The sequence below is a fragment of the Aedes albopictus genome, chromosome 2 (assembly GCF_035046485.1).
Source record: "Aedes albopictus strain Foshan chromosome 2, AalbF5, whole genome shotgun sequence".
Lineage (NCBI taxonomy): Eukaryota > Metazoa > Arthropoda > Insecta > Diptera > Culicidae > Aedes > Aedes albopictus.
The window spans coordinates 304986114-305008588 of record NC_085137.1 but is presented as its reverse complement, the minus strand read 5'-3'; the positions used below and the strand labels follow the sequence as shown (position 1 = coordinate 305008588).

At 38.5% G+C, this 22475-nt stretch overlaps 1 protein-coding gene across 3 annotated transcripts in view; it reads left to right on the top strand.

Annotated features, from left to right (window-relative positions):
* Nucleotides 1-383: 383 nt before the first annotated feature.
* The window catches only part of LOC109424254 (dendritic arbor reduction protein 1), a 430722-nt gene continuing 408630 nt past the window's right edge, over nt 384-22475 (top strand). For 2 of the 3 annotated variants that reach the window (XM_062852182.1, XM_062852181.1), the window contains exon 1: nt 384-1997. In XM_062852182.1, coding sequence (XP_062708166.1) covers nt 1944-1997 — 54 coding nt within the window. In that variant the 5' untranslated portion in view covers nt 384-1943. The remainder of the gene's footprint in view (nt 1998-22475) is intronic. The other variant, XM_062852180.1, reaches the window with a different exon arrangement.

Here is a 22475-nt window from a genome sequence, read left to right as displayed (position 1 = left end):
CACGGGTGGGCAGTTGGCCAACTATCATATTTTGAAAAAGACCGATAAATCGGTGTACGATTTGAATTATCAGAGTGTTACGTCTGTTTGTCTGTGATAATACATCTATTAAAAATACCTTTTGGTAACATTTCAGTCGAAAAAGACTTAGACACTTAGTGTTCAAATGCCACTACCGCAACAATAGGTACTACCTCAACGAAAGGAACAATTATCCTATTAGCTGAGCATATCGGCGCTTTATACCTTAATACTTTATACCTTTCCACCGTTCATTACATAATTTTCTAATCTCATTGGCCTTCTCCGGCCATCGCTGATCAGAAAGTGAAGCTTGCAGTTACGAACGTATCTGATTCGTCAAACAAGTGGAAGCAAAAAAACAGAAGAAACGTATAGAAGAGCACAAAATATGCAAAATTTTTATGGAGACCACACAGCCAGCAAATTATGGCTCCTTCCACACTGGTCGCGGCGAGCGCGCAACTTGTATACATTCTTTCCACCTTCACGCAGCGAATCATCATCATCGCCGTGTCTGATGGTAGGTTGGTAGATCACCGGCTAACCGCTGAAGTATGAATGAAGTTTCGTTTCACGCTATGGTGATCTCGTTCTCTCTCGTAGCCGGCATCAACTGAATGAAAGGGAGCAAGCGATAAAAAATCGAAAACACGTGAGAGTAAAAAAGAGACCCACTAATGAAACGAGCCGGACAGGTAAGACTAGAGCTTCGTCCCACAGGCCGTAGTTAGCCGCCGAGCGAATTGAGCCGCCGTCGGTCACCGCTCACTTTGCTACGGGAGAAAATCGCGTTCGTTGTGCGAGGACCTACGAACCTGGTGCGGCGGCTAACCGGGACTCAGTATCGTGTTGACTATCGGTGAGTTAATACGTGTGCGCTTTGCTGATCCCCTGACGTTTCGGCGTTGTCGTTCCACAGTCGGCTCAAACCGTTTCTTCCGTTCTTTGCTTGCGTTCAAGTCTCGTGCGCTGCTGCTCGTTTGGGCTCTAGAGCTATTGGACGCTCCGCGCGCTTCGTGTGAGAGAAGTGGCTCAGCGAGGGAGTTGACATTCGCATCCACCCACGCGTCCAATTAACGACGTCGATCGGGCTCTGATACATGTGCTCTGCTTCTGGGGCTGTTGCTTGATGAGGTGTTCCACGCGAGGAAGTAAACTTGATCTAGATCAACGTGAGTGAAGCTCAAGTGCAATACGTATGTATAGGCTAGACTGCTAGCGCCTTATTGGCTGCGGTTGTTGGCTTTCCGTTACGGCGGGCGACCTCCCTCGACGACGAGTGTGGATTTTCGATGTTCATCCCGCTTTTTTGTAGTGAGATCGGATTTTGTTCCAGCAATTATTCACGATTATTAAACCCGATTTAAAGTGGCGTGCTAGTGAGGATGGTTTGGTGTTATTGATTTTCAACGGCAAGGCCTAATACCGACTGGTCAGTGATAATTGAGCATAAAACAAGAAAACAAGCCGGTGATTGATAGTAATACTGTTTTTGGGAAACACCGTGAATCGAATAGAAAAAGGGGAAACGAGTGCTGCTATTCATGGATCAATTATGTGATTTCATGTGTTGCCGATGATAAATGGAAGCAGAACCGAAGCTCTGACCGAGTCCGTGTTTGAGTGAATGCTGTTTTCTTTCCAAAGTGTTGTGAGAAGAAACTGAAGGAAGGCATCCGAAAAGAAAAGAAACTGAGAAGACAAGAAAGGATTGTGCGAAGATCAATTGATGATCAATTATTGTTGCTCAGTGACAAGTGGTGTTCCAAAATAGTTTATCCGTCATCGTTTGGGGCATTGTGTCCATAGTTCAGTTTTGATCTCTGGGAACGAAAACATTTTGAAAGGCTGCACGTAGTGCTTTGAGGACGCAGCAAGGCAGGAGACAACGGCCGTTCCAATCAGGCGGTTCGTATTTTATGGATACAATAGGTGACCAGATCGTGCCGTCGCCAAGCTTTTGGGTAATGCAGGTATGTATTTAGACGATGTATTTTTTTTATAAGTGCAGGCATTTCTTGTACACGCATATAGTTTGAGAAACAATTCGAGCTGTTTCCCTGAATCATAAATCGTTTCTGAAAATTAAAGCATCGATAGGTCGGCTCCACAGGCACCTTCCTCTCCATTTGGGCAATTCATGTCATCAATTCAATTCTATAAATGCAGTCAATTCAAACTCCCATACGTTCATTACAACCGTTGATGTAAAAATGGAGCTTTGTCAAATTAAAAGTTAGGCCGTAACAAATATTTATTTCACTTTTTGTCCCACCCCTTTTTGGCTGATCGAAGGGGTGGGGGATAAAAATAATAAAGCATTTAATCTGAAAAATATTAAAAACTCATCGGATTTGTTAAAAAGATTTCAATTAAAGCCGATATTTGGATAAATATTTTTGTCTACCCCCTCAAAATGCTAAATTCAACCAAAAAATTCTGAAGGGAAAGGGGAGTGGGGTAATCAAACAATCAAAATTAAATTTGTATCAGCCTTATTTCGTCAGAGCTGTAAAAGTGACTAATAGGTTATGTATTGAAGTTAAAGAGATTCTTTTAATTAAACATTTTCAACAATGTAGCACATTATCCGATAAAGTTTTATTCTTCAAAATCTAATAAAAACAGTTACTAGAGTGAGCAACTATTTCAAAAAGGAAACTTATTCAAACCGGCTTACACATCCGTTTACTTTATTCACAACAGTAGTGTTTGAGTATTTGTTTTTGTATACACATTCCCATACATAACACCAACATAACCATAACACATATACACATTTCCATTAATGAGATACCGTTGGTTTCTACCTGTACCTGAACCTTTTTTGTTGGAATTTTTGACTACTAGCCTATATATACTATTTTCAATGAAATGTATGTAAAAATTCCAATCGATTTAGAAAAGAAAAATTGGCAAAGATTGGTTTTAGAGCAGTTTGAATGTCACTATACCAAAAACCACATATGTGTGACATAGTACTACATATATTGCTATAACTTTTTGAAGGTCAAATCAAATTGAATGAAATTTTGTACAGAAAAGTTTTCATTGAAGTCGGTTCAATATTTTTGGCTCTACAGTTTTAGGTAAAAATGTGATATTTTTTAAACTGTTTGTTTGGCCCAAGATTCTCAAATGGTAAGTCTCTTGTTTCGACGATATCTCCGCCAACACTTAACCGATTTTGATGAAATTTTTATGGTATTAGCTACACATAATGTACTATTCCTGGTCAAAAAATCAGCTATTTTTGTGCGCGCAATCAAAAGTTATACATTATTTTTTGTGTCTCATTTTTTCGAGTCCAGTCTTTATAACTCGAAGCGATATTTTATGCGATTTTCGGTGTGCACTGTTGCGATGCAATATTGCTCCTTATGCGGCTTAATAACCCCACTAACATTTTTGCTGTATAAGAGCTTATGCGAGCTTTCTTCCAAGAGCGTTTGCTCCATAAGCTGTTATACAGCTATTTTTGCTAGTTGGGAATGTTATAAAAAATCTCAGTGTCGAGGTCATAAACCTTTTGATTCACGAGCAACACTTTCCACTTCACATCACACGATACTAAAATGAAACAAGCTGATTAATTATCATCACATGCAAACTCATCTCAATATTTGTAGAATAGCTCTTACCTGCGTCGTGCGTGATTTCCCGCACAGTTTTCACTACTCCTTTCTGGTTAGCGCAAATCATTGTTGATTATCAAGGCCACAAAACCAGAGGGAAGAATATGTAGCCATAATAGTGACTGTTCAGCATTTTGGTATTGCATTCGCAGTCACATTGTTATCACATATCAAATCGCATTATATGTACTAACATAAACGATTCAAGTTTATGCGAGTTTGAATGCACTTGCATACTTCAACGAGTATATTTTTACATTTAAGTGATTTCATTCAAACATCAATACGAGTTAAACTGGCATAAAAGAATATTCCCAAATGTAGTTGTATAATAATCGCAGTACGTAATAAAATAATGCAAGTTCTTGCGATACTTTGTGAGTTCCCACGCACAGATAAATTCATCGCAATAAAAAATCACAATAGGGTATCGGGATGCTTCGTTGGCATAGTCCCCTCATTTGGCCTATCTTAACGTTAACCAAAAGCTCAAACAAACACGCATAACTGGAGATCGGAAAAGCTATACGCCAAACAACTGTAATATTTATCGTTTCAATTAAGCATTTTGGAGCATTCAAATTGAATGAAAACGTTACTTTGTTTAGCTTTTGTAGACGCCATGGTTCTTCGGCTTAGTGGGTAGTCTATACACATAATCATAAATGGCCTGATTCTGGAACATTTCGAATTGACTTTTCGATAATTGAACATTTTATGCGACGATCAAAGACGCTATTTTGATCTTGTATATTTGTTTTCAACGAAAAATAGCTATTTTACAAATTAAATGTGGGCCGAATATTGAGGACATTTTTTTCACTATGTACCCAAATCTTGGCCCATCAATAAAGTGACGTCAACAACACCGAAAAAGTGACGTCAACAACATTGCTTGCGAATGAACCAGAAGGAACGAACGGGAAGAAAGATTTTGTGTGCGGTGACTGTAAAAATATAACACAATAATGGGGTTGCATTGTTATCGTTACTAAATCAAGAAATAATTTTAGTTTAAGTGATTTATTTATAGTTATGTGAAAATTTGGCTCCGAGAATGTAATTTGAAAGCAAGATTGGTGAACAAACAGTGATAATACTTCAGCAGAAATATTTAAAAAAAATAGAGTATAAGTGGTTCTACACACTATTTTTATTTCGCTGGAAACCAGCAAAATTTTGCTGGTTTTTGACATGCTGTAAAACCAGCAATCCATCCAGCAAAATATTTCTTGCTGATTTTTCAGTAATGCGGTTTGACAGCTTGTTTTGCTGGTCGTTCAGCAATTTTGTCCGAGCTCGAGTCTGGCCGAAATGTTTTGTTTTTTTTTTTCTTTTCAGACGAAACAAAAATTGATAGAAATGTTCGTTTGAAGTTAATTTTAGGTATCCAGAGATAGCAAACGCGATGGACGCTCATTATAGAAGTGGCGCATTCCATTTTAATGTAATCCGCGATGAAAAATATTCATTTTTCGAATGAATTTTCACGTCCTTCTGCTCGCTCCAGTGTCTCGGGCAGGAGCGCACAAAATGTGTCCAGGAAAATGCTAAGTGTTTGACAACTCTCTTGCTGATGTTCAGCAATTTCTAACTTTGCTGAATCTTCAGCTATCATTACTGAATTTTCGGCACACTACAGTTTGCTGATGGCGTTCCAGCAATTCATTTTGCTGGACGAAAAAATCAAAATTTGGTGTGTAGCGTTTGGAAAGTAATAGGCCAACTTTGTATCCACTAATAGGTCAATCTTTGTACCGTAGACCAACGTTGCATACCATCGCATCGAATCTTTTCAACGTAATTAAGTAAGTTCTTGAATATTCACGCTAGTTTACTTCCAATTGCAGAAACATGCACTACCTAGAGTGCGTGATAGAGTGAACACATCATTCATACTGCTGTTAATTCACGAGTTATGGTCAAAATTGTCAAGGTGGCTGGCATATTAGGCCAAGGAACGGTATACATACCCTATTTGTTAAATACGATGTAGTCATTACTTATTAAAGTTGATTTGTATTCTTATATGACTTTACCGGATACATCGCCATAAATTCAAAAACTAACACCATATACCGTATTACCCGACTGTTGTCGTAAACTTGGTCCCTTTTTCTTGACTTACCTGAAACTTTAAGAATAAACACAGAACTAGATCCGATTTCCGTACAAAATGACAGGTAAACATGTATTGCAAGTTAATACACAGAAGAAGGCCTTTAAATTAATGTAGAAGTTTTCAAAACTGTGTTTTTATGGAGGCATGTCTTATGATGTATTTTTCAAAAATGGATGACACTTGATCCCCCTTTCAGCACATGGTTTATTTAAATGGAAAATCATTCCAGAGTCTTCCTATTCATTTTCTTTTCGATTTTTCTTGAATTTTCGATGAATATGGAGTGTTTGAAATTGTAAGATTTCCTTGAATTTTTAAGGATATGCCGCATTTTCAAAATGGGGAGACTTGATCCCCCTTTTTTTGGTTTGTACTAAAGTATTAATTATCTGACACATTTTATCGTTGAATAGACTAGAATTCCAAGTAAATAGAGGCTTCCGAATGGAATTTTATTTTTCACATGTATAATGTGTGTGTAATCCTTGAGGGATCAAGTCTCCCCATGCCACTGTTGTGTATAATAAGCTGAATTAATTAAAATATGTGAACAACAGTCTTATTTGGATAAATAAGTTTGAAAGTATTTTGTTTAAACTATGTCCTGTGAAATTTTGACACGATTTGGTTCAATTTTCACAAAGTTATTGAGAGTTTTCGGAATCGCCTAAAAGATTTCTGAAGGACTGAAAACAAACCATCAGCCGTTGAAAAATAATGCAATGTACAATCGAAATCACTTCTAGCCAAAACATAGTCGTTTGTCCAAGAGTAGTTTTGGAAAAATTATGCTAGAAGAAAAATGTTTTTAATTCCGAGAAAATATGGGGGGAACAAGTCTCCCCAGGGATCAAGTCTCCTCAGTCTCCCCTATGCGATGGTAACATGAAATAGCAGTTTATACGATATACTACGTGCATCCTTATGCGACTCCTATTATCTGGGAGGGCCCCGTGTTGCCATTCAATGGATGCAGTTCTTGCTATTTGTGCAAACTGTGTTTAGAATTGCTGCTATTAATTGAGGTATAAGTAATCATTTAATCGATTTTGAGCATCACATTCATAAAATTATTCAAATTTCAAACTTCCAGGATTTTTTGAGGTTATTTTTACGATGATTAGAAAAAAATATTAATCGGAGAAAACTAGGTCGATTTTAAACCCTATACCTTTTGTATGGAATGAGTTGTTTTTGAAAAGTTAAAGAGGCCTTTTTGAGAAAGATTTCAAAATTGCGGGAATCACTCAGAGGGGATTGTACCTCTTTCGAAGTTTTTGTTTAAAAATGAATATCAAATAACAAATACCGAAAATTGACAAAACATACCAAATTTCGACTGGAAATCAATGAACGTTTGGTAATCTCCACCAATGTTTTTTTTTGTTACCGTACTTTGAAATTCTTGTGAATTTCGAAAATCTGAACTTTTACAGAAATCAGAACAGCTAAACAGTGATTTCAATGTAAAAAAATAAGTAAAATCTGTGAGAGAATACCTCAAGCCTGTGGTGTTCTGTAGTGTTGCATGGAGCCAGAATGGTTAGATTTGTATTAGAAACTTCCAAATTTATTTCAAATTTTTAAAACAAAGAGGTTATTGAAATTGATTACGTGGGCACATTAACCGTATTCTAACTTTTTCTCAAATGCGAAAAGAGTACTGTTAGATAATAAATAAGGTACACCGGGGCAAGTTGAAACGGATGGGGCAAGATGAAACAGCGGGATAACATGATGTTTTCTAATGATGATGAACCATTTGATTGCCATAACACATAGTTTTTGATTCAAACAATCTTTTAGCGAAGGATAAATTTTCAAATTGTATTGAAATCTATTTCAAAACTTCGCGTTTCATCTTGCCCCACCCGTTTCAACTTGCCCCGGTGTACCTTAAATAAAATTTGCTAAAAGGACTACGTAGCGTAAGTTTATCGCAACCTATGAAAACTATAAATTACTTGTGTTATTAAAACAATCAAAAGTAGGTCGCAAGCCAACAAAATTTGAGAACCCCTGTCCTAGTGAAAGTTTTTTTTTTAATATTGGAACGGGACTTCACAGTTTACGAGCAAAGTTTGTATGGAGATCTTGGGGTGTACCTTAATATCGAAAACACCTAAATAAATGCACGGCGCGTTCTAATGCGGATATCAATTGAACACCCCAATTTCTCCATGCAAACTTCGGTCAAAAACTGGGAAGTCCCGTTCCAAAATTTTTCAAAAATACTTTCACTAGGACATTTACAGGGTCTCAAACCTTTGTTCTTTTTTTCTCATCTGCTATGGGATGAATTATTTTTAATTTTGTCGAGCAGTGCTATTAGCATTAGCATTGGCATTAGCATAAAGCAAGTCGCACAAATTCGTAGGTGGTACAGCCCTGGCTCGCTGTTATGAGGGTTGCATCCTTCCTGTCCGTTACCAAAGCACAAAGATTTGGGATTAATCTCTGACTCTTAGACAAGATTCACGCAATCCTCCAACGGTCGAGTACTGTCCTGGTCACGTCCTTGCGACAGCTGAGGGATGGGAAAGGAAGATTAGTTGGACACCTATGAAAGTACATAAAGACCTCTACATTCTTTCAGGCCTAGGCGTCACGGGAGTTTGGGTGTTAGTGGAAGGGTAAAGTTCAAAGGAAACATTTGGTCAACGTTCAGGTGCACAAAATATTGTTGGTTGATGCCTGCTTCCTTGATCCTTGTTGGGTGTCCGATTTCAAATCTGAAATAGAAAAGGATAATTATAAATTTACCCCTGGATTTACCTGAATCCTCCTATATGAAATGGTAGATTTAACTGTATCCTCCTGGAATAAAACGTTTATAAGTAGTAAACAATGGAGCAGAACGCAAAAATAGAGCAAATTATAATTTTGTCGAGCAGTGCTATTAGACATATAAAATAACAAAAAAAAAATGTTGTTATGGCTGTAGATTCGATGATCTGAATTGCAGAAAAGTTTGGATAATTCTGAATATCACAGAAGTATCTCAAAGACTATGTTAATATACTGTGAGCTCTCATAAGCCTAGCCGATCCTGTAACATAACACTATGCATCCAAAAATAACTATGGTCGCTGTAAATCCTTCCAAACATAATATTGGATTGGATGACATAAAGCACAGTTTCCCAAACTTTATTTCGCAACCCTTCAAACCGCTCCACAGTGATGTGAGGGCGGAAAAAAAATCGAAAAATCAACTTGTGTATTTCGATTTAAACGTTTTATTTTTTTCTCAACATTTGAATAGTCTATTTTTAAATTTTGATTGGACGAAAATTTACTTTTACGGAACTTCAAAGTGCGTGTCGGTCATGCTTGATATTTAAGCTCCCATATAAAATGTATGGGAAAACAAAAACCTACTTCCACTAAGTTTTCAAATATGAGCACACATTTGAACACATTTCACGCTATATGCATTTAAAAGATTTTTTGTCAGCACTCAGGAAACCTAGGGGTTATTTTGCGAAGACTTGCCCAACATATATTTTTTGGCAAAGAAACAAGTATGAAGCCCTCGTGCTGAATGACTTTTACCTTCTGTTTATAGCTAGTGAAGTGCTTTATTTATTTTACGAATAAAAAAGGTACATGTCCATCTTCAAATTATTTATATCGTATTGGTTCCATTTATTATCTTTTTTATCGATCAAATTTTTTATGTTCAATGCTCAATCATCACAAAGCTTTATGGAGCCATGCATGCAACTCATACATAAACGAGAGGTCAATGGGAAAGCATTTACACTGTGGTGCATAATTGATCGGACAAACGCCGATTTTGGCCAAGTTTGAGATGCTGTAACTATGGTTTGCTTTGATGGATTGAGCTCAATTTTTGACACGGAACTACAAATATGCTGAATTTTGTGTATACAAAGTATAAAATGTTTTCGTTCACAGGTCTGGGCGTGGCAAGGCGTTGAAAATATTGCAAAAGTGATCGGACAGCGGCACGCGTGTAAATCAAAGGGGTACCGCTGTCCGATCACTTTTGCAATATTTTCAACGCCTTGCCACGCTCAGACCTGTGAACGAAAACATTTTATACTTTGTATACACAAAATTCAGCATATTTGTAGTTCCATGTCAAAAATTGAGCTCAATCAAACAAAGCAAACCATAGTTACAGCATCTTAAACTTGGCCATTTTGTATGAAAATCGGCGTTTGTCCGATCAATTATGCATCACAGTGTATATCAAAAATATTTTAAATATTTTCTCAAATCTTACATTCAGAAAAGTTTTGTTTATTTGTATCGTATTTTTTCATAGCTCAGCTACCATAGCGCATAACAGAGCCGATGTTTGTTGTAGCATCTTTACATTTTTAACGTATGAAAAGCATTGTAAGACAAGGCTAAGTAGCTATTATGCGCGCAAACTACGCTGATGATGTCTGGTATCGATCTTTGACCGTTCCAGAACCTTTTCGTATTGGAAATTGCATTTTCTTTTCAATTGGCTTTCAATTTATTTATTTATTTATTTTTATTCATGAAAACTTAAGGTGAATATATAACGAAGCCACGCCTAAAATTTTCAAGAGCACAAATCTGAAAAACCGAATGTCGGTTTGCGCTGAAAAGTTGATCGATTGGTAGCCCGCTGGTGGTGACCAATCGATCAACTTTTCAGCGCAAACCGACATTCGGTTCTCCAGATTTGTGCTCTTGAAAATTTTAGGTGTGGCTTCGTTATATATTCACCTTAAGACAATGTCTTTTATGTTTTAGATGCTCAATGATAATATGAAGTGCGTTGTTGTAAAACTGAGCAATAATTATTAATTAAATAATGCACTTTTTGAACAAAATCTTTAACTAACTTGCTGTAAAAATGCTTTCTTGAAATGCAGAGGAGAAACAATATTTTTTAGTTCAACTGGCAATGAATTCCAATTACATATATTTGTCATGGTATCTCTCTGTTTCTTGATTTTTTCGAAGTACAGTCAGGTTTTTTTACGCGGCCGCGTAAATGAAAACTCCATACAAAAAAAAAATCATCGTCTTATTTTTGCATGATTCGTCGAGAAATAGTGAGACTTTTTTACGCGGTTTTTCGAAATTTGAACTGAGTTTTTTTACGCGGTACGTATCCCCCGCGTAAAAAAAAAAACAATTCGCGTAAAAAAGGTCCAATTTCAAATAAGAAAGCAGGAAGTGAAGCTTCTATTCAAAGCTGATCTTTTTTACAAGCTGGTTGGCATGAATTTATCAATAAAACTATTTTTGAAAGCGAAACGTAGCTCGTGGAATGTGGCAAATGCCACAAAAAAGATAAATTGGCAAAGGCAATTTTTAGTAACTAATTACAGAAGTCCTCATAGAACTTAGATAGAAGCTGATGAGCAGATTTTGTTCTAGCCAATGAAGTTGCTTTAAGGCTCAATTGAGAATGGCAAAAATTACTATTTTCCAAAATTATCCACAAATCGAAGAAAATAAAAATGCCCGATTGTTTATTTAGTCAATTATGACAATCGGACATAAGGTACACCGGGGCAAGTTGAAACGGGTGGGGCAAGATGAAACGCGAAGTTTTGAAATAGATTTCAATACAATTTGAAAATTTATCCTTCGCTAAAAGATTGTTTGAATCAAAAACTATGTGTTATGGCAATCAAATGGTTCATCATCATTAGAAAACATCATGTTATCCCGCTGTTTCATCTTGCCCCATCCGTTTCAACTTGCCCCGGTGTACCTTACTGGTTTTGTTCACTTTTTCATTCTAAAGAAAAGTGCTTTTTCAGTTTTCAATAATATACGATTCTCATTTGAGCTTGGTATCATGGTATCTTACATACATCTTACTATAGGTAGGACAATTAATGTTAAAAAGTTTGCGGAAAGATTAAGGACAAACGTCTTGAAATCCCGCTTCAACAGTGCATCAAAACTTCAGACGCACAAATCTCAGGAAACAAACTCCAAACAATGATGCATTCCATTATTCTGTTCTTGCTCACTTGTAATAAGCTTAAAATAACAAGCTCAGGTGCGCTGATAATGTTTACGTAGAGATTTGTGTGTTCGAAATCGTGAGTGTGAGTAGGTGCCAAAGTCGGCCATTGTGGCGGCCATTTTGGTATTCTAACAAGTCTGTCCTTAAGAAAGCGATGTTGTCCGGTTGAAATAATATGTGAAAGCTTTGGATTAAACTGCTCCTAAATATGACCGGAAATTGTACTGCAACCTACCGCACTAGCATATTTATTGGGCAACTAGCCCACTATCGTAATGACCAGGAGCCACAACATTACGCTCATTCATCTATTTGAACTCTATTTTTCAATTAACATAATCAATCAAATCGGCTTTCTAATCAAACGCAGCACAACTGGGTGCAATTGTGGAAATAGTGAAAAGGAATGTGCTTTGCCCGTCCATCACCTACATGCCTCCTCTTATTTCCATCAAGCGGCGGCTGTTGGCTAAGGCGACGGTAGTGGTACCTCTAGGTCCTAGCCTCCCTAGATCGCTCGACGGAGACGTTGATTCATTCACACATGAGGCGTCTATTCGGACGCCATCTTCAACAGCGGACCTTGTGGTTATAGATAGACAGCCCAGCCAGCACACACCGCTTGGCCGGAGAAGAGGCAAACAAATGACCATTGCGATAAACAAAATTATCATAAGCGTGCGGTGCGCGCTTTTTCGTCTTCGATTGATTTCTATAAATAATATTCCGTTCCATCCATGGCTACGGGGCTATGTATTGACCTCTCCACACTCTGCGATGTGGTGGTGTGACTTCTGATACCGGCGAGCGAGCAAATCAATAAATTAAAGTGATATCTTACGAGTGAGTCTAGGAGAAGATGTATTTCTTAATGGGCAAGCGTTAGCATGACCGCACCGCAAACTATAGTGGAGACTACCAGCGTGGTTTGGCTTGAACCCGTGAGCAGACCAGGTCGAGCCTAATAGTCTAGCCGCGAAGAAGGTCTGCCTGTTTGTCTGCCAGTGTGAGTATGTAGCTGCCTCCAAGCTCCAAGCAAGGGCAGCTGGGGCGCGAAAGCCATAAAAATATAAAAATTTGAAATCGATAATTGATTGGAAATTTATGCGAAATCGAAAATGTGTCAATCGATCAAACTAATGGATGTAATAACCGCGATGACTCCATGCCTGGGCGAACGGCGCGGGGAAGATATCGCTAGCTGGTTGATGGGAATCGCTCAATATAGATAAGTAAACCGAAAGACGATATCCATCTTCCCATGGCATACGCGGCTGGCTGGCCGTTGCTGCAAGGGAGATGGATAGACAGGAAGGTGATTCGGGTTTACATCATCCACGCCGCCGCCGGTGAAGTGATTAGCTGCAGTGCTGCTTATGCATAGCTGTAGTGGGTGGGTTCGTCATCCGTCGTCGGTCCCGGTCGTCATCGCCATGCAGGCTAGAAGTTTTCGTAGAACCGCCACGATGAGTGACCGAGTGGCTAACTGCACATACGCATGATTGAGCACATTTTGATAGAACACTGAGCGCGCACGTGGGTGGGTTGTTTGGTATATATCGGTAGACTGCTGGGCTCGTTCGGGTGACCCTGGCACAGCGTTTAGATAGCAGCCGGTTAATTGATGCGTAATAATTAGTTCAACTAGGTTCGCCAAGCTGTCTAGTGATTTTGGGTTGAGGGTGGTGAATTAATTGTACATGAATGATTTTCGCTTTTTAAATCGGATAAATCATTTCATTATGAAATTCACCTTTCTGTTGCATGCAGACTGTAGACCCCAGACAACCAGAAATCGCATATAAGGATGTACGCTGTATATCGTATAAAGCACTATTTTTACTCACTGTCGCATACATATACGGCTGAGGAACAATTTTCATTGCATATGATGTTATTTTTTTTAAACTTATTGCGATGTATCTGGTAAAATCATATAAGAGTGCAAATTAATTTTTATAATGTATAACTACATCGTAGTAGACGATATTATGATGTTTTATTGCGACGAACTTCACTTATTCGCAAAAGAGTTCGAGCGGACTCGCAAAGTGTCAATTGAATTCGCATAATTGCGCACTGCGATGATTATACGACTTCGCTTGGTACTTTTCTTATTATGAGCATGAGCATGAGCATGATTGACCGCCCGCGGTTGCTCCTCTGTTATTGCAAGGACAGCTGCATTTACACAAAGAAGCAACAGATAATGCTTGGGACTAGCCTCTCCTCATTGTGTAAATGCTGGCATCCCAATACTTTTTTAAAAAGCAATACCAGCGCCGGCCGCGTCCGAATGCAGGTCAATTGAGGATAGGGAAGGAAGTGATGACATGATTCTCGCTTAGGCCAATAACCGAGGAATTCTCTGCGTTACTACGAGTATTCACTAGGAGTTTGGATACGGGAAGGGATCATTTGTTAGGGGCTTTGTTTTGGTAAACAAATTGCTACAATCAACAGACCGATTCTTGTTTTGCTATGAACTATGCACTCGCGGAAAATTGAATACGTCCCCACATACGCGACATGTCAGGGAATAATGTCCACCGCACAATCAATTCGAGGAAACAAAACCGCATCTCCTGCTATCTGGCGTCGTACGACTGATCCCAGATACCACACTCACGCCCCGATCATTATATTTTAACTACCGGATGGCTTCCAGCTATTTATTTTTTTATATCAAAAATAGTTCGCGTAAAACGAGGTTCGTGAAAATAAAGAAACACACATCAACACCCGTGAAATTACGAAACTGTACTCGAAGAAACAGAACACGCGAAATTACGAAACTCGGCTCGAAAAAATCGACGCGGACACCGTGGTCTACCTGCCACTGAATCGTACGGTAATCTTAATCTTTCTAAAAAGGAGATGCTTCGTCGCTGCTTGTAAATCTGAAATAGAAAATAGTATTAAATGGTGATACGTACACAACAGTAATATTTTTTTTGTAAATTGTGTTATTTACACATAGGACAAATTTATCTGCATCCCTCTGAAACAAACGGTATATTAGCAGTGAAAAACAAATTACAAAAATATTATAAAATAAATAAAAACAAATAATAAACAAAAAAAACAGTAAAAAGAAGTAAACCAAATCTTGATCCTGCATTTAAAGTAACCAGACTGGAAAATAGCAAGATTAAAATTTGGTATGGTATGGTAGATCTTACACCGTAACGCACCATTCCAAGGTGATCTACCCACGTTACGGGTTTATATGACTTCGCTTGGTACTTTTCTTATTATGTCAATTAAACTCGCATTGGTGTACAAACTAAATCGCATAAAAGTAAAAATAAACTCGTTAAAATGTGCATATACACTCGCATAAGCTAGAATCGTTAACGTTGGTATATTGCGATGTGATATGTGATAACAATGAAAGAGGTGCTGTTGGAGTGCCAAAAAGCTACAAGAAAGTTAACAGTCATCATTATGGTAACAAAAAAAATTACAAAGTCATCATTTTTGTTTTGTTGGCCTAATAATTAACAATGGGTGGTGTTAGCAAGAGAGGGGTACATAGTGATAAGTGTACGGGAAATCACGTTTCGCTCCAGATAGCTTGTCGAATATGTACAGCGCAGGGAAACCAAGCGCATTTCAACAAACACTCAGGTTGGAATGTCATGACAATTATTTAGTGTGTTTCATAAGTGGTGTTTGGTGTTAAGTGTGAGGTGTGGCTCGAAAATCCAAAGGTTGTTAGTTCGATACTGAGGTGACGAGAATTGTTTTTTTTAATATTATTAAGTCGCATAAGATGCTATATTACGTCGTAATAGTTCACACCGTGCATCGCATAAGATATCGCCTGAAGTCATACAGCGTTGTTTTTTTTTCGTCAATGTTCGTATAGCGCCTCCACTTTTGTACGCATAAGGCACTTTTACTGCAACTTATGCGATGGAACTTCACCGCATAAGAGTACGTATAACATAAACATAAACTTCATTATACGTGCAAATAGGTTGTCTGGGTCTTCTTCTTCTTCTTTTTCTTCTTCGATTTCTGTCTTATATTAAACCTCGACATAAAAGAGCTTAAAAGCAGCTTACATCTTAGCATCAATTGAAATAGGGTGACAAAGGATATTATCGGAAGGTTTGTTCTCTTCGTCAAGGGGGGTTTATGTGGGCCGAATTGCCTGAAATTTGGGCACATAACTCAGCTTGGTTGGGAAGGATTTGAGGCCAACTTTGAGATCAACAGGTTTCAAAAAAAAAAAAAAACCCCATGACGAAGAGAACAAAACTGCCGAAAATAAGTAAGTTCCCCTACTTAGACGCTGTCCATAAAAAAGAAGTAGGCTTTGCCTGTCGTTCTTTCGGCACTCGCACCTGACCGTATTTTATTAGCTAGCTAATAAATATTCATCCATCTATATTTATACTTGGAATGACTTTTGATTCTTGTGACGCCACTAGAATTTATTTGCTCGTATTTTTCGCAGCACTTTATGTTCAAAAACATCAAATGCAGTTGTATTCTAGGACAAGTGACCGTAGAGAGAAAGGATTAGAGTATTATTCAACGAGATTTTCTTACTTCGTCTGCAAACCACGGGATTTTAGCTGGTAGACTGGCAGTGCGTGGACTAATAGTTTATCCATTCACCAGGTTTTCTTCCCTTCCCTTGGTTCTGTTTGAATTAGATTTCCTAGAGCTTTATTTTCATAAGGGGCAGCATTTTTATCTAGGTAACCTTTTGATCTCGGCGTGCGCTACCTTCAGTAAAACTGAAATGGTAAATCCGCGTGTCATGCTTCGAGCATGTATGCTTGTCAACAACGCAATTGTTGCTACACTCGTTGCTGTCAAAGCATACGATATTTTCTGGAGCAGCACAGACATTAACTTGAGAGACTGTAACTTGATGGAATACTCAACCCTAGCTGGATTTTGGGATTAATATGACCCCGACAGGATCGCTGAACGTACACTACGGTGTCGTGGTGCACGTAGCCTAACATCTTAGACCAAGCCCACTCATGGGCTCAATCAAGCGTTTTAACGTTAAGTAGAGCCCCGAACAAAGAAGCGAACCGCACCGGTCGCTGCTAAGTAGGGCTCGAAAGCGAAAAGTTTACGTACGGTTCGTAGCAGGGCTTAGAATATAGAGACACGCAAAGTACGGTCTCTATCCGTAGGCTCGTGCGCTCTATCGCGTTTAACTCTCTGGGTAGCGTAAAGAGGAGACGAAAGAACATGAGTATGGATTTGTTGCCAGGTATAAGTTTCTAGAGAATGATTTTCTTGTTTTGTATAGGTAGGAATTTATTTTAGTTTGCATCAAATATTTAAAATTTTTATTTTTACTTGCTTTGAAATTTTCAACCAAACAATATCATAGATCGTTACACGAATAACACAATAAATTGTCTGGTATACAATTGTGATAGAGTGACAATACAAACGCAGAAAAATAATAGGTTTCAATTGACAAGCTTTGCTTAAGTATGTTATGAATAAAGTTTTCCCTTCTTCGCCAATTTTAGGATCATGCATAACGAAAATGTATTGATTTTCTTATAAAAATAGTTACGATTGTTCATAATCACATCTTTAGTTTTTGATTCGGCCGATCGTTTCGAAACTTATATTTGTAGAAATGTATAGTGATTCAGTGAGTTTTGCTATTTTAACACGTACATGTTTGAGCCGGGGTTGCTACGCAGCAAGTAAAGTTTGGTTTCGCACATTTAGAAAAATGTCCAAATAAATAACTCGCGAAGTTCGTTCCGACAAGATCCAAAATTATCGTCATCCGTCGCAAATTCCGGTGAGAAAATGTGCGTATTTTCGAACCCGGAAAGATACCATTTGACGGTAATAAGTGACCACAAGGTTTTCTTTCTTCACTTTCGCTTTTAAAGAGCTGTGCCTCGCCTTTCGTTTTGTCGTGAATATTTCGAAAAAGGCAAAGGAGTTTTGGTTTGATGACTGTTTTTGAAAATGGTGGTCGTCAGGGGGGGGGGGGGGGGAATATAAATTAAATAAACGAGACATTAGAAAGAAAGTGTGCGAAATAGGTAACTTCACCCTTGTAGAAACAATAAGACAAAGCAGAAAAAAAAAATTCTGCGAATAACACCAATCATACAGAATAGGAGGTTCGACATTAGATCTATAAAAACAACCCAACAATTGGGGAGATCTTTCCAATATTACACATTTATTCACAGCTTTTTTTCCACATTTTCATATATTTAAAACATATTCATCAACATGTTATCTGGCTTCCTCCCCTGTAAATTCGAAAAGTACCATGCCGAAAGAAAATATTCTGTACTCCAAGTATTTCGAAGAATCATCTTTGCGCGTAAATACAACGCAGTAGACCTGGCCGTTTCGATGCATGTGTTATATCTATGATATGCTGCAAGCATCAATATTGACAAGAAAAGTAACACGATTGCTTTCCAGGGTGATTCCGTATTGGCTGCGTATGTATAAGATTAGATAAGAGTAGTTACGATGTTTCAAAGATGCTTTGACTGTACCTAACTCAATTCAGATATCATAGAAACAATTCAGTATTTTTTTTTGTAAAAACAAACTTTAATCATACCGATAATAATCTAAAAAAAATGTAGTCGAGCTGCCAAGTTTCATCAATAAAAATAGGCGGTGTGCAGGACTGCCATATTGTAGGTTCCTCGTTAGGGGCTGTCCACAAACCACGTGGTCATGAGGGGGGGGGGGGTTCGGCCAATGACCATTTTGTATGGACAAACAAAAAAATTTGTATGGACTAATGACCACGCCCGGGGGGGGGGAGGACCACGTGGTTTATGGACAGCCCCTTATAGAAAAAGCAAGGTGTTGGATGTTAAAATACATCAATTGTTGTATGAAGTGCCAAAAAGGAGAGTGGGCTCATTATGTACTTTGACAAATACACAGTCTACTTCAAGCGCATAGAATCTGCTTCCAACAAAATATTCATACACCAGCATCCAAAGGATCGCAATATATATTAAGATTTCCGGTTGATGCTTTGTAACTAAAAGGTTGTGACTGAGTATAGAATAAGCTGAAGTTAAAATACACGTTAATGAAAAAAGGTTGCGCAAACTTATCGCAGACTGTTAGAAGACAGCTTCTACTATGACCAGGATTCAAAAATCTTGACCTACGCGAAGTTGTAAAGGAGACAACTACGTTATAAATGTGTTGGAAATGCAAGGGATGTAATTATTCAATAAACCTAATTATTAAAAAGGTGCTCAAAATCTCAAATTCAGATAAATTTCTTGCAAGAAAGGCAACATGGATATCGAAGAGATGAATATTATTTTAGATAAAAATTCAACCTACAAGTCATACAGTAAGCAACAAACACATAAATTAAAAAAATATTGCTTGAATTCCGAGATTAAATACAATCATACATTATTGAGAAAATAATATCTTTGAACGCACCAAAACTGGTAAAAATCTCCAAGGGAATTATTTAATTGAGTTCAATTTTTACTAACTGTTTTCAGTCTTATCCAAAACCCCTTCTTTCAAATCATGAGCACAGATTATTATACTGAATAAGATTTGCAATAACACCAATACACAAAATATTGCGATGATTTACAGAAGTGCAAAAAACCGATGGTACGGATAGAATAGAGACCACCGGTGCGCAAAGGCGAGCGATCATTATTTTACTCACATGGAAACGAACGACCGGTGCGAAAATGGGTGGATAACGAAATTAAAAATCGTTAACGACGTGCTGTTGCGTGTGTAGTATGAAGCCCACGAGTGGGCTTGGTCGTAGGAGGGTTGAGGCAAAGCCGAGATCTTGGATTACTTAATGTTGGCAACCTTTCACCTTCATATCTGCTAGAAAAGGAGTGTTAGAAATAACGCTTCCCGAGCAGGAGCGAATACACGGGCAAATCCCAAGCAACCAAAAGTTCGGATACCACTTGAAGAACGAATTCAGAAGTTTAAGTTTGGTTCAGTTCAAGTTTCGTTGAACTCAAATCTCCAAAAAGTTCCTTATGTAATAGTTATGAACTTGGAAGTACATGTACAAGCTTTTGACATCTCTTCAAAACGACATTAAAGTCGAAAAAAGGTTCAGAAAGAACTTATGTTGAACTTTAAAACCGAGTTCAATCAAATATTAACCGAACTCATGTTAAACTTTTTCGTGCCTTCAAAACTCAAATATAGTTCATTTGGACATATTCCAACAACTTGAAATGTTCCGTTCCGAACTTGTTTCGGACTTGTTTTGAACTTACTACCCAAAGTTCAGATAAATATTAACCGTACCAAACGTGAACTTCATTTGAACTTCGGCGACAGCGGGGCCGGGGAGAAGTTCTCATTCACTTAAATCACTCGGAAATTGACCGCAGCAGCCACAGCTTGTGTTAATTTCACAAGTGCACTTTGTTTCAGTATAATATTTCAACTTACTTACTTGTAATCAAACAGAAGCACCCGTATTGTGTGGCTCAAAGGCTGTCCCCGCAGCTGAAAACTGTTCTGTCCAGGATTCCGCCGGAGTTTTTTTCGGCTGCGGATGAAAGTCTTCCTGCTTTGCTGGATGTTTCAACCCCGTCTCACTTGTCGCACCAGCGTGCCGGTAATCGACGCGATCGTTGTCATTGAAAACTTTTCTGAATGTTTGGCACTGGCAATAATTTATTGCTTTGCACTTGTTTCAATTAAGAACCAAAACAAACTGAAAATGTCAAACTATGTAAGTTCACAAGAAGTTTCACGTAAACTTCTTTCGAACCTTCGGCTTCAGGTTCAGAGAAAGTTCACATGCGAACCTGATTGAGCTCTACTAAATGATATCAGCACATTGAGTAAAATCCCGCAGTGTCTAACAACACATACATGGAGTAGTGGTTAGGCGCCGGCTTTCAACGAGGAGAACCCGAGCTCAATTCCCAGTAAGTAAAAAACGTCAAAAATTATTTCAAGGTATTAGTTAATTTGGATTACAAATGTACTACTAATGTCTCATAATAATAAATTACTTTTGAGGACTAAGCGCATTTTTGTCATATTTTCGAAGCTTATTTTTAAGCTGAATAGCGTTCCTTTCAGCGACACAAGTGTACTTTTTCGGCTAATTACTTAAAAAGTGAGCTGAATAGAATGCTATTCTTCTTCCTTCGAATAGCTGATTAAGCCCAAACATGCAATTTTATCCGAACTTTTGGTTGCTTGGGATATCTGGAACCAAAAACATGACGAAAAAGTTATGAAATCATAAAACATTGTTACCGTTGCGATGATCTGCATTTGTTTATTTGTATTTTTTAGAATATTTTTAGATTTGATGTTAGTAATTGTTAGTTAAAATTAATTAGTTCTTCATGTTAATTGTTAGTAAAATTATTATTTGATTGTCAATAATTGTTAAAACTTGTTAATATTGTAAAACACTCCGAGAAAGCTAGGGACAAAATTTGTTAACACACGAATACACATTGAACACGCCTAACACCTAAAATCACGGAGGGTTCGAAAAAAGGAAATAAGAGAGTTGCCATATGTATTTGCCACGTCAAAAAGAGAAATAGAAGAGTCGAATGAGGGAAAAGGAAGGGAAAGGGTGAGAAGGCTACTGGGTCGAATAGCGCTAAAGCTAAAGCCTATTCAGATCTTGAGCTCAAAGTGAACAGACACGGAAATCTAACCGAAAATCCAAAGTGACCGTTACAGTTTAGTTGGTGCTTGAAAAGTTTTAATTACCCACCTGAGTGGAATTCTACATTGGAATCAGGTATGGTAACCGGAAGATAACCGTTTTAAGGAGTTCCTACAAAAACCCAGTAGCTCTCCTAATGCCAAATATATTCCTAAATCCCTCATTAGGACCCATTAGCGTTGGCCTGCTGAAGGTCTCCCACGAGCCGCCAAATTCCGTGGTGAACCACTGAAAGCAGCCTAGAAGGTCCGCTTTAGGGCCTCCGTCTACCTAGTGCCCCGCACGTCGACCCGTTTGGGAGTCCGCCACCCTCTAGAACCCTGGTGCAACCCCGGAAGACCCCGGTACACCGCAAACATTGGCCTCGTCCGTCAACGCACCTCCCGGACGACCGCTTGGAGCCCTCCGAAGACCTCCGGAATCCTACGAGGACGTCCTGGACCCGTGGATAGCCCGAAGCCCCGTCAGATCGTCAAGAACCCCTCCACGTGCTGCACTTCCGCCGGCCGGCCTCATCGAGACGAGATACACGCCACACCTCCCACACTCACACACCTCGTAAGTCCAATAAACCAATATAAGAAAAAAGAAAACCCTAAGAGTCTCTCGTGCTAGGTCAGGTCCATCCGCCCCCCGGATAACAACATGCCGCTTCATGATAACATGACTACAAGTCATGGAACCATGCCAATGGGTCATAGAAGTATGCCGCTGACTCATAAAACCAGAAAACAGTGGCATGAAGCAATGCAACAAAACATACGGGTGCGAGCAGAGAGTGTCCCTTTAACCTTCCTAATGTATCACGTTCGGAACAGCTGCTCGCTGAAGTGGTGCACAACTTGGGTAAAAAATTACCCTGTGCATTGGGGAGGGTTAAACTGGTACATGCTCTGAAGAGTCGAGAATCTGGACTGTGACTAAGGGGATTCAGGGATGGCCAAAAATCGAAAATTGACTTTATTCAATTTGATATTCCGGTTCCGTAGCTGCAAGTAGACCACTTGGACCAGTAAACCCT